At 38.9% G+C, this 14990-nt stretch overlaps 1 protein-coding gene across 3 annotated transcripts; it reads right to left on the bottom strand.

Moving 5' to 3' along the window:
• Positions 1-935: 935 nt before the first annotated feature.
• LOC107966361 (putative G antigen family E member 3) lies at positions 936-4928 on the bottom strand. 3 transcript variants are annotated; one of them, XM_001152656.6, is made up of 5 exons: positions 4824-4928; positions 3814-3905; positions 3186-3294; positions 2313-2438; positions 936-1057 (listed from the first exon to the last, which is right to left on the bottom strand). In XM_001152656.6, exons 2-5 carry the CDS (start codon positions 3895-3897, stop codon positions 1041-1043), a joined length of 336 nt encoding a protein of 111 aa, XP_001152656.2. In that variant the 5' UTR covers positions 3898-3905; positions 4824-4928; the 3' UTR covers positions 936-1040. The 3 variants fall into 3 exon arrangements, with proteins under 3 accessions (XP_001152656.2, XP_009437418.1, XP_016799822.1); XM_009439143.4 differs by having other exon boundaries at positions 3814-3919; positions 4824-4910; XM_016944333.4 differs by lacking the exon at positions 4824-4928 and adding an exon at positions 4682-4785.
• Between the last annotated feature and the right edge of the window lie 10062 nt (positions 4929-14990).

Below are 14990 nucleotides of genomic sequence, written 5' to 3'. Positions count from 1 at the left end.
ATGCAGAAATCCTCAACAGAATACTAGCAAATCAAATTCAACAATACGCTAGAAAGAATCATCATCATGACCAAGTGAGATTTATCCCCAGGATGGAAGGATGGTTCAACATATGCAAATTAATGTATGTGATAAATCATTATCAACAGAATGAAGGATACAAACCATATAGTCATTTCGATCGATGCTGAAAAGCATTTAATAAAACTCAATATTTCATCATGATACAAACCCTCAAAACACCGGGGAAAGAAGGAACATACTTCAATGTAATAAAAGCCATATACCACAGACCCACAGCTAGTATTGAAGTGGCCTCACTGTCTGGGGTAACATCCAGGGTTCTTGGTCTCACAGCCAAGGAAATCAAGGACATGGGCACACCAAGAGTGAGGTGTAGAGCAGAAAGTTAATAGGAGAAACAAAGGGAACAGCTTTCTACTACAGAGAGGGGTCCCAGAAAAAACGGTTGCCATCGGGCAGTGAAAGGCAGTGGTTTTTATAGATGAGCTAGTGGGGAGGTAGTATCTGATCACCTACATAGGGTACAAACAACCAGTTAGGACCAGGTGTACCATCTGCATAGGGTGTGAATCTCTGGCAGCCCCCAACCTAATCTTTTATTATGCAGGCGGGTCCTCAGCCTGAGCTACTCCATGTTGCTCATTTCATTCTTACTGTGCATGTGCTAAAAACGAGGAGGTGGAAAGCCCATGGTGGACATGCCTGGCCCCAGGTGGCCTTTTCCATCTGTGCAGCTGTTGGCATCCCCCTATGAAAGCGTCCAGGTTCCTATCTATCTATGATAGAAAATCAATGTACCAACATTTTATCTCTATGTACCATCTCAAATACAGGATTTAAACTTTCAAAAAAGATACAATTCTCAAGAGTATTAAAGATCCAGAAATAAATTTAACAAAACTGTGCAAGGATTCTTTGCAGAAAACTTAAAACTTTATTAAGAGAATATTATCGGTCAAATTTCCAGATTAAGAATAACGTTCTTGGTTTCAGTCTTCATTTGTCTTGCTTGAAACCTATGGTTGCACATCACCTATAAAATAAATATTAAATTAGGGCCCGTTACTCAGCAGATTTTTATTCATATGACACTAGAGGTATACAACTACCGTTGTTGATGAACTAATATCAGAACCCTGAGGGTGAGTGACCCTTTAGCTTACAGCCAGTTAGCCTCTGAATAAACTCTGAAGGTAGACTTCCAGGCATATTAACAATATTTTTAATTCATGCCACTTTTTCTAGTAGAATAAGGAAACGAAGAGACTGTTCAAGTTCAGAATGAATTAAATCAAGTGAATCTATTTTGTATGTATAAGTGGAAAGTAAAAAAAAACACATATACTTTCAATGAAAATTCAACGAAATAAAATCCTAAGGGAAAAAGATATTTTAAAGTATCATTTAAATAGTCTGATATGAAATGACACTCTGAATATAGAATATGCTTAGAACGGCCTAAGTGAAGGAAACAGAAAAGTCAGTATTACATTTGTTTTGTGTCTCTTGTGGAAAAGTGTAAAAACGTTACTTTGGACTAGTGTAGCCATCATGTAGTTGCTTTAAGTAGGGCGAACATTTGTCACTATTTTCACCGGTACTCCTGCCTCTTTACATGCCTAAAAGCAGTTCAGTTTATATGGTAAACTGAATACCCATGCTAGCTTTAAGCCATTAACATCACAGTTAACATCGAAATATAAACTAATGCTTATTATAAACATGTTACATATTTGTTAAAAACAGGCCTCTATAAAAATATTTGAAAATCATTGACTGTTGCTTAAATGACTTACATTCAAAAGTCAGAACACGTTTTCGTATCTTTTTTTAAAAATGACACATAAAACCGTATATATTTATCATGTATAACATGATGCTTTAAAATATATATACACATTGTGAAATGGCTACATCAAGCTAATTAATATATGCTTCACATAGCTGTGAAGACACTCGAAATCTACTGTCTTAGCATGTTTCATATCTTTCATATCGTAATCCAATTAGCTTTGACCCAATTTTTCTCCATCTCTGGAAGTCCTGGCCTCAAGTGATCTTTCTGTCTCGGCCTCCCAAAGTGCTGGAATTAACAGCATGAGCCACCACACCTGGCCCTCTATCTCTGATAGTGTGTAAGGCAGCCATCTGGGGCCTGAACTACCTTCAAAGAATCTTTAGACATGAGTATGATATTAAAGTAGTAGTAATTTTACCTCTGTGTCATGCACAATATAATATTGTGAAAACAGAAACCATATAGTTTGCATCTTAAATGAATAACAAACCTGCTTCCAGCACTTTAGTGGGATCAAAAGTGGGCAGAGTCCCCTCCCTGACATCAGGACCATCTCCAGGCTCATCCTCTATCTTAAGCAGAGCCAGTTCCTGTTGAAAAGCTTCCATGTCAGGCTCTTAAAAGATAAAAAGGTCATCAGTTTACAAATTAAAACATGAACTATGAACGAGGAAATGATAATATTTATTCCCTCATCATTATGAAGTTAAAAACCTGTAGGCTAATTATTTCAGGAATCTGCTGCCAGGAAAACAGGAAAGCAGAGATGTTCAAACATTGCCCTTTCCTTTCCCAAGGCTGGCCCTAGACAACTTACTTGTCCCTTTTGTACTCATTTGTTCTTATTCTTATCACATTAAATCAGTGATTTGTTTGAGTCAATCTGAATAGACTATGAGCTTTAGGCAAAAATTTGGCACTGACTTCTCCAGCACTTAGTATATTATGTGGCATGAGGAAGCATTAATAAATGTGTGTTAAAAAGTTTCTTAAAAAATACATGAGATGTCCGCAGATGGCAGACTAGGAAACTGCAAGCTGCCATTCTTCCACAGAAACATAAAACAAAACAAAACAAAAAAACAGAAAATGGCTGAACAAACCATACGGGAGCTGTGGAAAACACTCAAAGGTTTATGGCAACCATGCAAATACCCAATCAATAAAAAGCCTCCGTCAAAATGGTAGGAAAGTTTAGTGGCTTTTTATGTGTCCTTGTTCCACCCCTCTCCACAGCAGCAGTAGGAAATGTTTAAGATTCCTTCCTAATGTTTTCTGTCCTCCTGTAACTGGTATGTCATAAAACATAATGCATAAATATACCTCCGCCACCCATAAGCATTATTCTCCACTCTCCCTTCACCTTGAACGGCAGGTGCTCCTTCATTTTCAATCTCCCCACTAGGTGCAATACCCTGATTATCAGTTGGTGGTTGCTCTTCTTGACGTTTTTCCTCAGTGGGCTGCTGGACCTAAGGGTGTAAGTGTGTGTGTGAATAAAAAGTCAATAATATGAATACACAAATGCATATGTGCATCAAATCATAAATCTAAAGACATTTTTCCAACATATATATATACATATATGTATATACATACATGTATATATACATACATACATATGTATATACATACATGTATATATACATGCATACATACATACATATATACACACATACATACATACATACATATACATATATACATACATACATATGTACATATATACATACATACATATATACATATATATACATATATACATATACACACACACATATATATATATAGAGAGAGAGAGAGAGAGAAATATCCATATCCATACAGGTAACACCAGAATATAATATTCCTGAACCAACGTTTCCTTCATGAGATGCCATCATTATTTTTTATCAGCATGGAACACCTGTATCAGTGCGTGTACACTAGCTCAAAAATATTTCTTAAAATAAATTGTGTTAATAGGAAACATCAAATGTTAAAGGACTCACAATCACAGATCCAACTGGCTGGGAAGACTCTTGGTCATTTCCTCTTTCTGAGGATTGGGATCTTGTTCTCACATGCTCACTCATATTTCCCACTGAAAATAGAATACTGTTATTTGGAAAAAGTGTATAAGAACTTAGCTATATATATGAACATTCCATGGCAAAATGGTGATTTGTATTTTTTTAATTTTGAAAATATTTTCAACGTAATTCACAGAGCATTGATAAGTACCCACGCTTTCCAATCAAACTAAGGACAGATTTGTTTGTATCATAGTCGAAGAGGCATAGAAATCCCCTTAACGCCATAGCAAGACAGAGGACATTTCTGCGTTTTGGTTTCACAATTAGACTCTCCATCATGAAGACATTTGGGGGAAAAAAGGGCAGAGAATTGAAACTGAAATGACTACTGCTTTTGTCCCACTCTGATTTGCTAGGCCCGTTTCACCCCCACACCCCTCTCAAAATCAAGTCTTGTTGGAAAGCACAGCCTCGCCCATTCCTTCCATGGCGTCCATGGCGGAGGTGAGAAATTGTGAAACACAGTGAACGTTATGCTCCTCACGGGACACCTCTGCCAGGCATTCTACAGACCTCGGGGCCACAGTCACCAGCCCACAGCGTTCCCAGTTCCCAGGCCCCTTCCTTACTGACCACACGGTCCCTTCCCCGCGTCCCTACCGAGGAGTCTGGAAACTGTCCTCTCTCAGAGGGTTCCAGGAGTTTTCGAGACTCAGACACCTCTAACAGCACCCCCAGCACTCGCCCCATCTTCACGCGATCCCTCCCCTCTGCGGCCCACCTTCCTCCCTCGTCCCTCGTCCCAGCCCAGCCACGACGACAAGTCCCACGGTGGCATCCCGACCTGGGAGGGGCCGGACGACGACCGCGAGGCCCTTTTCCCTCGGAAGCCACGGACTGTGCCGCAGGACCTGTCCAAAGCCAGCTGGCTCCTCCACACATTCACCCACAACTAAATTCCCAGGAAGACCGCTCTGCGGACCTACCGGCTGAGTCTCGGTCAGTGACAAAGAATCAAGATGGCGGAAAGAATGAAGACACTCTCCTTGCAGAGCTGTGTGTGGACAGAAGGCGGGCAGCAAGGCGCATGCGCAACAACAGACACGTGTAGCAACAGACATGCGTAACAACAGACAAGTGCAGCAACAGGTCTGTGCAGCATGCACACTGACTGGGACATTCGCCTCGTGACTGATGTTTTCCTGCGTCTGTGGAGAACCTAAACCACCAGCGCTCCTGACAACGAAAATGAACTTGCAAAGCACTTTTCTTTTTCCCCCGCCCACCCTTTCTTTCACTTCCAGTGGCTTTGGAGAATATGAGCCACAGGTTACTCTAATAATGTGTTTCAGAAAACTTCACCATCATAGAAATAAATCTTAAATATTTTAATATCTGTTTTATATACGCTTCCATAAATCATTTTCTTGCCTCCTTCACGAGTTTGCTGTCATGCTTGCAATTGTCTTACCCATTCCAATATAAGACATTCATAGTTTTTGGTTGCATTATTGTACGTTCAAAATCTTTGATCCATCTGGACAAAATTAAAGTGGTAGGAACTCAACATTATTTGTTGAATCCCTGTTTCACCCACTGTTTTGAAATGGCTCTTTTATCATCACCTACATCCCCACTCAATTTTGTATGTAACTCTCTTCTTTTAATTTTCTTCCATTGAGTTGTTTATACCTGTACCACTACTACACTATTTTAATTGCTGTAGCTTAAATTATATTTGAAATGTGAAATAATGCTTGCCCTCCCTCATTGATTTCCCCTTTTCTATCAATTCTGACACGTTGGTCTTTCAGATGAACTTCAGAATCATTTGATCAGGTGCTAAAATATTCCTGTTGAGACACTAGTTATTATTTTTATATTACATGTTAACTCTGGGACAATAGCCATCTTTCTATTTTAGAATCTCTCTATCAAAAAAAAAAGCCACTCCTCAATTCCTCAAGTCTTTTAACATATCCCACACAATGATTGTGTTATTTGCTTCATATTAGTTCTTCACATTCAAATTAAATTTATTCATGGGCACTTTTATTTTTCCATTCCATTGCTGACACGTGTTTGCTTTTACTCCACTATGTTTTTCACACAAGTCAAACAATCTGTTTGGAAACCATGTGATTCTATACCTAGAAAATCCCAGAATCTCTGCCCAAAAGCTCCTTGATCTTATAAACAACTTCAGGAAAGCTTCAAGATACAAAATTAATGTATAAAAACCAGAAGTGTTTCTGTACACCAACTACCTTCAAGCGCACAGCCAAATCAGAAACACAATCCCATTCACAATTGCCACAAAAAAAAAAATACCTAGGAATACAGCTAACGAGGGAGGAGAACAATCTCTACTATGAGAACTACAAAACACTGCTCAAAGAAATCAGAGATGACACAAACAAATGGAAAAACATTTCATGCTCGTGAACAGGAATAAGCAATACTGGCAAAATAGCCTAATTGACCAAAGCAATTCATACATTCAATGATATTCCTATTGAAGTACCAATGACATTCCTCACAGAATTAGAAAAAAAGTACTTTAAAATTCATATGGAACCAAAAAAGAGCCCAAATAGCCAAGGCAATCCTAAGCAATAAGAATGAAGCCAAAAGCATCATATTACCTGACTTCAGACTATAATACAAGGCCACGGTAATCCAAATAGCATGGTACCGGTACCAAAACAGTCACAGAGACCAATGAAGTAGAATACACAGCCCAGAAATAATGCTGCACACCTCACACCTATTACCACCTGATCTTCAACAAAGTTGACAAAAACAAGCAACGTAGACAGGAATCCCTATTCAATAAATGGTGCTGAGATAACTGGCTAGCTGTATGTAAAAGACTGAAACTGGACCACTTCTTATTAAAAAAATTAACTAAAGGTGGATTAAGAACTTAAATGTAAAACCCAAATCTGTAAAAACCCTGGAAGACAACGTAGGCAACGTCACTCCGGACACAGGAAAAGGCAAAGGTTTCATAACGAAGATGCCAAAAGCAATGGCAACAAAAGCAAACATTGACAAATGGGATCTAATTAAACTAAAGAGCTCCTGCACAGCAAAAAAAAAAAAAAAAAAAAAAAAAAAAAAAAAAAAAAAAACTATCCACAGAGACAACAACCAACACACAGAATGGAAGAAAATGTTTGCAAACTATGCATCTGTCTAAGGTTTTGTATCCAGCATCCATAAAGAACTTAAAGAAATTTACCAAAAAACAAACAAACAAACAAAAAACACTAAAATGACACGCCATGCGTGGTGCCTCACACCTGTAATTCCAGCACTTTGTGAGGCCAAGATGGGCAGATCACTGGAGGCCAGGATTTCAAGACCATCCTGGCCAAGATGGAAAACCCTGGCTCTACCATAAAATACAAAAATTAGCTGTGCGAGGTGGTGCACACCTGTAATCCCAGCACTTTGTGAGGCCAAGATGCGCAGATCACTGGAGGCCAGGATTTCAAGACCAGCCTGGCCAAGATGGAAAACCCTGGCTCTATCATAAAATACAAAAATTAGCTGTGCGAGGTGGTGCACACCTGTAATCCCAGATACTAGCATAGCTGAGGCAGCAGAATAGCTTGAACCTGGGAAGTGGAGGTTATAGTGAGTGGAGATCGTGCCACTGCACTCCAGCCTGGGCAACAGACCGAGACTGCATGTCAATAAACAAAACAAAACAAAACAATCCATACCATTAAAAAGTGCGCCAAGGACATGAACAGACACTTTCAAAGGAAGACGTGCACGCGGCCAACAAGCACATGAAATAAAGTTCAAAGTCACTGATCATTGGAGAAATGCAATTCAAACCACAATGAGATATCATCTCACACCAGTCAGGACGGCTATTATTAAAAAGTAAAAAAATACAATAAAATAACAGATGCTGGTGACATAGTAGAGGAAAAAAACACTTATTCACTGTTGGTGGAAGTGTAAATTAGTTCAACCATTGTAGGAAACTGTGTGCTCATTTCCCAGAGACCCAGGATATTATCCAGGAGAACTTCCTCAACCGCGCAAGACAGGCCAACATTCAAATTCAAGAAATACAGAAAACACCACTCTGCTACTCCTTGGGAAGAGCAATCTCAAGACAATAATCATCAGATTCTCCAAGGTTGAAACGAAGGAAAAAATGTTAATGGCCACCACAGAGAAAGGTCAGGTTACCTACAAAGGGAAGCTCATCAGACTAACAGCGGATCTCTCTACAGAAACCCTACAAGCCAGAAGAGAGTGGGGGCCACTATTCAGCATCCATAAAGAAAGAATTTTCTTTTATTTTTATTTATTTATTTATTTATTTTTATTTTTTACTATTATTATACTTTAAGTTTTAGGGTATATGTGCACAATGTGCAGGTTAGTTACATATGTATACATGTGCCATGCTGGTGTGCTGCACCCATTAACTCGTCATTTAGCATTAAGCATATCTCCTAATGCTATCCCTCCCCCGTCCCCACACCCAACAGTCCCCAGAGTGTGATGTTCCCCTTCCTGTGTCCATGTGTTGTCATTGTTCAATTCCCATCTGTGAGTGAGAACATGCAGTGTTTGGTTTTTTGTCCTTGTGATAGTTTACTGAGAATGATGATTTCCAATTTCATCCATGTCCCTACAAAGGACATGAACTCATCATTTTTTATGGCTGCATAGTATTCCATGGTGTATATGTGCCACATTTTCTTCATCCAGTCTATCATTGTTGGACATTTGGGTTGGTTCCAAGTCTTTGCTATTGTGAATAGTGCCGCAATAAACATACGTGTGCATGTGTCTTTATAGCAGCATGATTTATAGTCCTTTGGGCATATACCCAGTAATGGGATGGCTGAGTCAAATGTATTTCTAGTTCTAGATCCCTGAGGAATCGCCACACTGACTTCCACAATGGCTGAACTAGTTTACAGTCCCACCAACAATGTAAAAGTGTTCCTATTTCTCCGCATTCTCTCCAGCACCTGTTGTTTCCTGACTTTTTAATGACTGCCATTCTAACTGGTGTGAGGCACAACCAGTACCAGCCGCTGCAAAATCATGCCAAAATGTAAAGGCCATCGAGACTAGGAAGAAACTGCATCAACTAACGAGCAAAATAACCAGCTAACATCATAATGACAGGATCAAATTCACACATAACAATATTAACTTTAAATGTAAATGGACTACATGCTCCAATTAAAAGACACAGACTGGCAAATTGGATAAAGAGTCAAGACCTATCAGTGTGCTGTATTCAGGAAACGCAACTCACATGCAGAGACACACATAGGCTCCAAATAAAAGGATGGAGGAAGATCTACCAAGCAAATGGAAAACAAAAAAAGGCAGGGGTTGCAATCCTAGTCTCTGATAAAACACACTTTAAACCAACAAAGATCAAAAGAGACAAAGAAGGCCATTACATAATGGTAAAGGGATCAATACAACAAGAAGAGCTAACTATCCTAAATATATATGCACCCAATACAGGAGCACCCAGATTCATAAAGCAAGTCCTGAGTGACCTATAAAGAGACTTAAGACTCCCACACAATAATGGGAGACTTTAACACCCCACTGTCAACATTACACAGATCAATGAGACAGAAAGTTAACAAGGATACCCAGGAATTCAACTCAGCTCTGCACCAAGCGGACCTAATAGACATCTACAGAACTCTCCACCCCAAATCAACAGAATATACATTTTTTTCAGCACCACACCACACCTATTCCAAAATTGACCACATACTTGGAAGTAAAGCTCTCCTCAGCAAATGTAAAAGAACAGAAATTGTAACAAACTGTCTCTCAGACCGCAGTGCAATCAAACTAGAACTCAGGATTAAGAAACTCACTCAAAACCGCTCACCTACATGGAAACTGAACAACCTGCTCCTAAATGACTACTGGGTACATAACGAAATGAAGGCAGAAATAAAGATGTTCTTTGAAACCAACGAGAACAAAGACACAACATACCAGAATCTCTGGGACACATTCAAAGCAGTGTGTAGAGGGAAATTTATAGCACTAAATGCCCACAACAGAAAGCAGGAAAGATCCAAAATGGACACCCTAACATCACAATTAAAAGAACTAGAAAAGCAAGAGCAAACACATTCAAAAGCTAGCAGAAGGCAAGAAATAACAAAAATCAGAGCAGAACTGAAGGAAATAGAGACCAAAAAAACCCTTCAAAAAATTAATGAATCCAGGAGCTGGTTTTTTGAAAGGATCAACAAAATTGACAGACCGCTAGCAAGACTAATAAAGAAAAAAAGAGAGAAGAATCAAATAGACGCAATAAAAAATGATAAAGGGGATATCACCACCAATCCCACAGAAATACAAACTACCATCAGAGAATACTACAAACACCTCTGCGCAAATAAACTAGAAAATCTAGAAGAAATGGATAAATTCCTCGACACATACACTCTCCCAAGACTAAACCAGGAAGAAGTTGAATCTCTGAATAGACCAATAACAGGCTCTGAAATTGTGGCAATAATCAATAGCTTACCAACCAAAAAGAGTCCAGGACCAGATGGATTCACAGCCGAATTCTACCAGAGGTACAAGGAGGAACTGGTACCATCCCTTCTGAAACTATTCCAATCAATAGAAAAAGAGGGAATCCTCCCTAACTCATTTTATGAGGCCAGCATCATCCTGATACCAAAGCCTGGCAGAGACACAACCAAAAAAGAGAATTTTAGACCAATATCCTTGATGAACATTGATGCAAAAATCCTCAAGAAAATACTGGCAAACCAAATCCAGCAGCACATCAAAAAGCTTATCCAGCATGATCAAGTGGGCTTCATCCCTGGGATGCAAGGCTGGGTCAATATATGCAAATCAATAAATGTAATCCAGCATATAAACAGAACCAACAACAAAAACCACATGATTATCTCAATAGATGCAGAAAAGGCCTTTGACAAAATTCAACAACGCTTCATGCTAAAAACTCTCAATAAATTAGGTGTTGATGGGACGTATCTCAAAATAATAAGAGCTATCTATGACAAACCCACAGCCAATATCATACTGAATGGGCAAAAACTGGAAGCATTCCCTTTGAAAACTGGCACAAGACAGGGATGCCCTCTCTCACCACTCCTATTCAACACAGTGTTGGAAGTTCTGGCCAGGGCAATTAGGCAGGAGAAGGAAATAAAGGGTATTCAATTAGGAAAAGAGGAAGTCAACTTGTCCCTGTTTGCAGACGACATGATTGCATATCTAGAAAACTCCATTGTCTCAGCCTAAAGACAGAATTTTCAACCCAGAATTTCATATCCGGCCAAACTAAGCTTCGTAAGGGAAGGAGAAACAAAATCCTTTCCAGAACAGCAAATGCTGAGGGATTTTGTCACCGTCAGGCCTGCCTTACAAGAGCTCCTGAAGAAAGCACTAAATATGAAAAGGAGAAAGCAGCACCAGCCACTGCAAAAACAAACAAAAAAATGAAGACAAACGACACTATGAAGATACTGCATCAACTAATGTGCAAAATAACCAGCTAGCATCATGATGACAGAATCAAATTCACACATAACAATATTAATCTTAAATGTAAGTGGGATAAACGCCCAATTAAAACACACAGACTGGCACATTGGATAAAAAGTCAAGACCCATCGGTGTGACAGATACAGAAGACCCATCACACGTGCAAAGGACACACAGGCTCAAAATAAAGGGATGGAGGAATACTGACCAAGTAAATGAAAAGCAGAAAAAAAAAAAAAGCTGGAGTTGCAATCCTAGTCTCTGATAAAACAGACTTTAAACCAACAAAATACAAAATTAGCTTTCAAAGCCACTGATCATTGGAGAAGTGCAATTCAAATCACAATGACATATCTCACACCAGTCAGAATGGCTATTATTAAAAAGTAAAAAAACTAAAATAGAACAAAATAACAGATGCTGGTGACATTGTGGAGAAAAACACTTATTCACTGTTGGTAGAAGTTAAATTAGTTCAACCATTGTAGGAAACAGTGTGCTGATTCCCCAGAGACCTAAAAGCAAAACTACCATTCCATCCAAGCAATCCCATTACTGGGTATACAGCCAAAGGGATATAAACTGTTCTATCATAAAGACCCATGTACGCATATGTTCACTGCAGCACTATTCACAATACCAAAGATATGGAATCAACCAAAAAGCCCATCGATGGTAGACTGGATAAAGAAAATGGAGTACACATATACCATGGAATAGGATGCAGCCATAAAAACGAAATGACATTATCTCCGTGGCCAGAACATGGATGGAGCTGGAGGTCATTATACTTAGCAAAGTAATGCATGAACAGAAAACTAAATACTGCATGTTCTCACTTATAAGTGGAAGCTATAAATGGGAAAAAATAAACACAGAGAGGAGAACAACAGACACTGGGGCCCACCAAAGAGTGGAGGATGGGAGGAGGGAGAGGATCAGGAAAAATAGCTCATGAGTACCAGGCTTAATACCTGGGCGACAAAATAATCTGTACAACAAACCCCCATGACACAAGTTCACCTGTATAACAAACCTGCACCACATGTATGCCTGAACTTAAAAGATACAAAAAGAATAACAAAAAAATAGATTTCAAAACAAAATCTTTGAGAAGAGACTAAAGGTCACTATATAATAATAAAGGGGTCAATTCATCCAAAGGATATTAACAATTTTAAATATATATGCACCCAACACTTGAGCACGCAGATATATAAAACAAATTCTATAAGAGCTAAAGAGAGAGATAGCCCCCAATAAAATAATAGATGGAGACTTCAGCAACCCACATTCAGTATTGGACAGATCTGCCAGACAGAAACTCAACAACAACAACAACAACAACAAAAATAGAGTTAATCTGCACTACACACACATGGATCTAATAGATATTTACAGAACATTTAATCCAACGACTACAGAATACACGTTCTTTTCCTCAGCACGTGGATCATTCTTAAGGACAAGACCATATGTTAGGTCTCAAAACATTCAAAAAAAAAACCTGAAATAATATCATGGATCTTATCAGACCACAATGCCATAAAACTAGAAATTAATAACAAGAGGAATTTTGGAAACTATACAAATACATGAAAACTGAATAATCTGCTCCTGAATGAATAATGGGTCAATGAAGAAGCTAAGAAGGAAATTTGAAATGTTGTTGAAACAAATGATAATGGAGACACAACATACCAAAACGATGGGATACAGCAAAAGCAGTACTCGGAAAGAGGTTTATAGCTATAAGTGCCTACAACAAAACAGGTAAAAACTTCAAATAAACAATTTAATGATGCATCTTAAAGAGCTGCAAAGAAAGAGCAAACCAAACCAAAAATTAGAAGAAATAATAAAGATCCCAGCAGAAATAAACGAAATTGAAATGAAAAACCCCTACAAAAGAGCAGTAACACAAAAAGTTGTTTTTTTAATAAGTTAACCAAAATTGACAAACCATTAGCCAAACTAAGAAAAAAAGAGAGAAACCCAAATAAATAAAATCAGAAATGAAAAAGGATTTGAGAGGCTGAGGCAGGTGGATCACTTGAGGCCAGGACCTCAAGACCAACCTGGCCAACATGGCAAAACTCCAACTCTACTAAAAATACAAAAAATTAACCACGCGTGGTGGTAGGCGCCTGTAATCCCAGCTACTAGGGTGGCTGAGGCAAGAGAATTGCTTGAACCCTGGAGGTGGAGGTTCTAGTGAGCTGAGACTGTGCCATTGCATTCCAGTCTGGCGATAAAAGGAGACTGTCTCGAGAAAAAAAAAAAAGAAAAAGAAATAAAAAAGGACACATTACGAAACTGATGCTGCAAAAATTCAAAGGATCATAACTGGCTCCTATGAGAAACTCCATGCCTATAAATTGGAAAATCTAGAAAAAAATGGACTAAATCCTAAATACATACAACCTCCCAAGATTGAACCAGGAAGAAATCCATAAACTGAACAGACCAGTAACAAGCAACAAGATCAAAGCCATAATAAAAGTCTTCCAGTAAAGAAACGCCAGACCTGATGGCTTCACTAATGAATTCTACCCAACATTTAAAGAAGGACTAATACCAATCCTACTCAAACTATTTTGAAAAATAGAGAAGGAGGGAATACTTCCAAACTAATTCTATGAGGCCAGTATTACCCTGATACCAAAACCAGACAAAGACACATCAGAAAAAGAAAACTACAGGGCAAAACCGCTGATGAATATTGATGCAGAAATCCTCAACAGAATACTAGCAAATCAAATTCAACAATACGCTAGAAAGAATCATCATCATGACCAAGTGAGATTTATCCCCGGGATGGAAGGATGGTTCAACATATGCAAATTAATGTATGTGATAAATCATTATCAACAGAATGAAGGATACAAACCATATAGTCATTTTGATCGATGCTGAAAAGCATTTAATAAAACTCAATATTTCATCATGATACAAACCCTCAAAACACCGGGGAAAGAAGGAACATACTTCAATGTAATAAAAGCCATATACCACAGACCCACAGCTAGTATTGAAGTGGCCTCGCTGTCCGGGGTAACATCCAGGGTTCTTGGTCTCACAGCCAAGGAAATCAAGGACATGGGCACACCAAGAGTGAGGTGTAGAGCAGAAAGTTAATAGGAGAAACAAAGAGAACAGCTTTCTACTACAGAGAGGGGTCCCAGAAAAAACGGTTGCCATCGGGCAGTGAAAGGCAGTGGTTTTTATAGATGAGCTAGTGGGGAGGTAGTATCTGATCACCTACATAGGGTACAAACAACCAGTTAGGACCAGGTGTACCATCTGCATAGGGTGTGAATCTCTGGCAGCCCCCAACCTAATCTTTTATTATGCAGGCGGGTCCTCAGCCTGAGCTACTCCATGTTGCTCATTTCATTCTTACTGTGCACGTGCTAAAAACGAGGAGGTGGAAAGCCCATGGTGGACATGCCTGGCCCCAGGTGGCCTTTTCCATCTGTGCAGCTGTTGGCATCCCCCTATGAAAGCGTCCAGGTTCCTATCTATCTATGATAGAAAATCAATGTACCAACATTTTATCTCTATGTACCATCTCAAATACAGGATTTAAACTTTCAAAAAAGATA

Source organism: Pan troglodytes, chromosome X, assembly GCF_028858775.2.
Source record: "Pan troglodytes isolate AG18354 chromosome X, NHGRI_mPanTro3-v2.0_pri, whole genome shotgun sequence".
NCBI classification, from domain to species: domain Eukaryota; kingdom Metazoa; phylum Chordata; class Mammalia; order Primates; family Hominidae; genus Pan; species Pan troglodytes.
The sequence above is the reverse complement of the archived record's forward strand: the minus strand, read 5'-3'. Positions and strand labels throughout refer to the sequence as shown.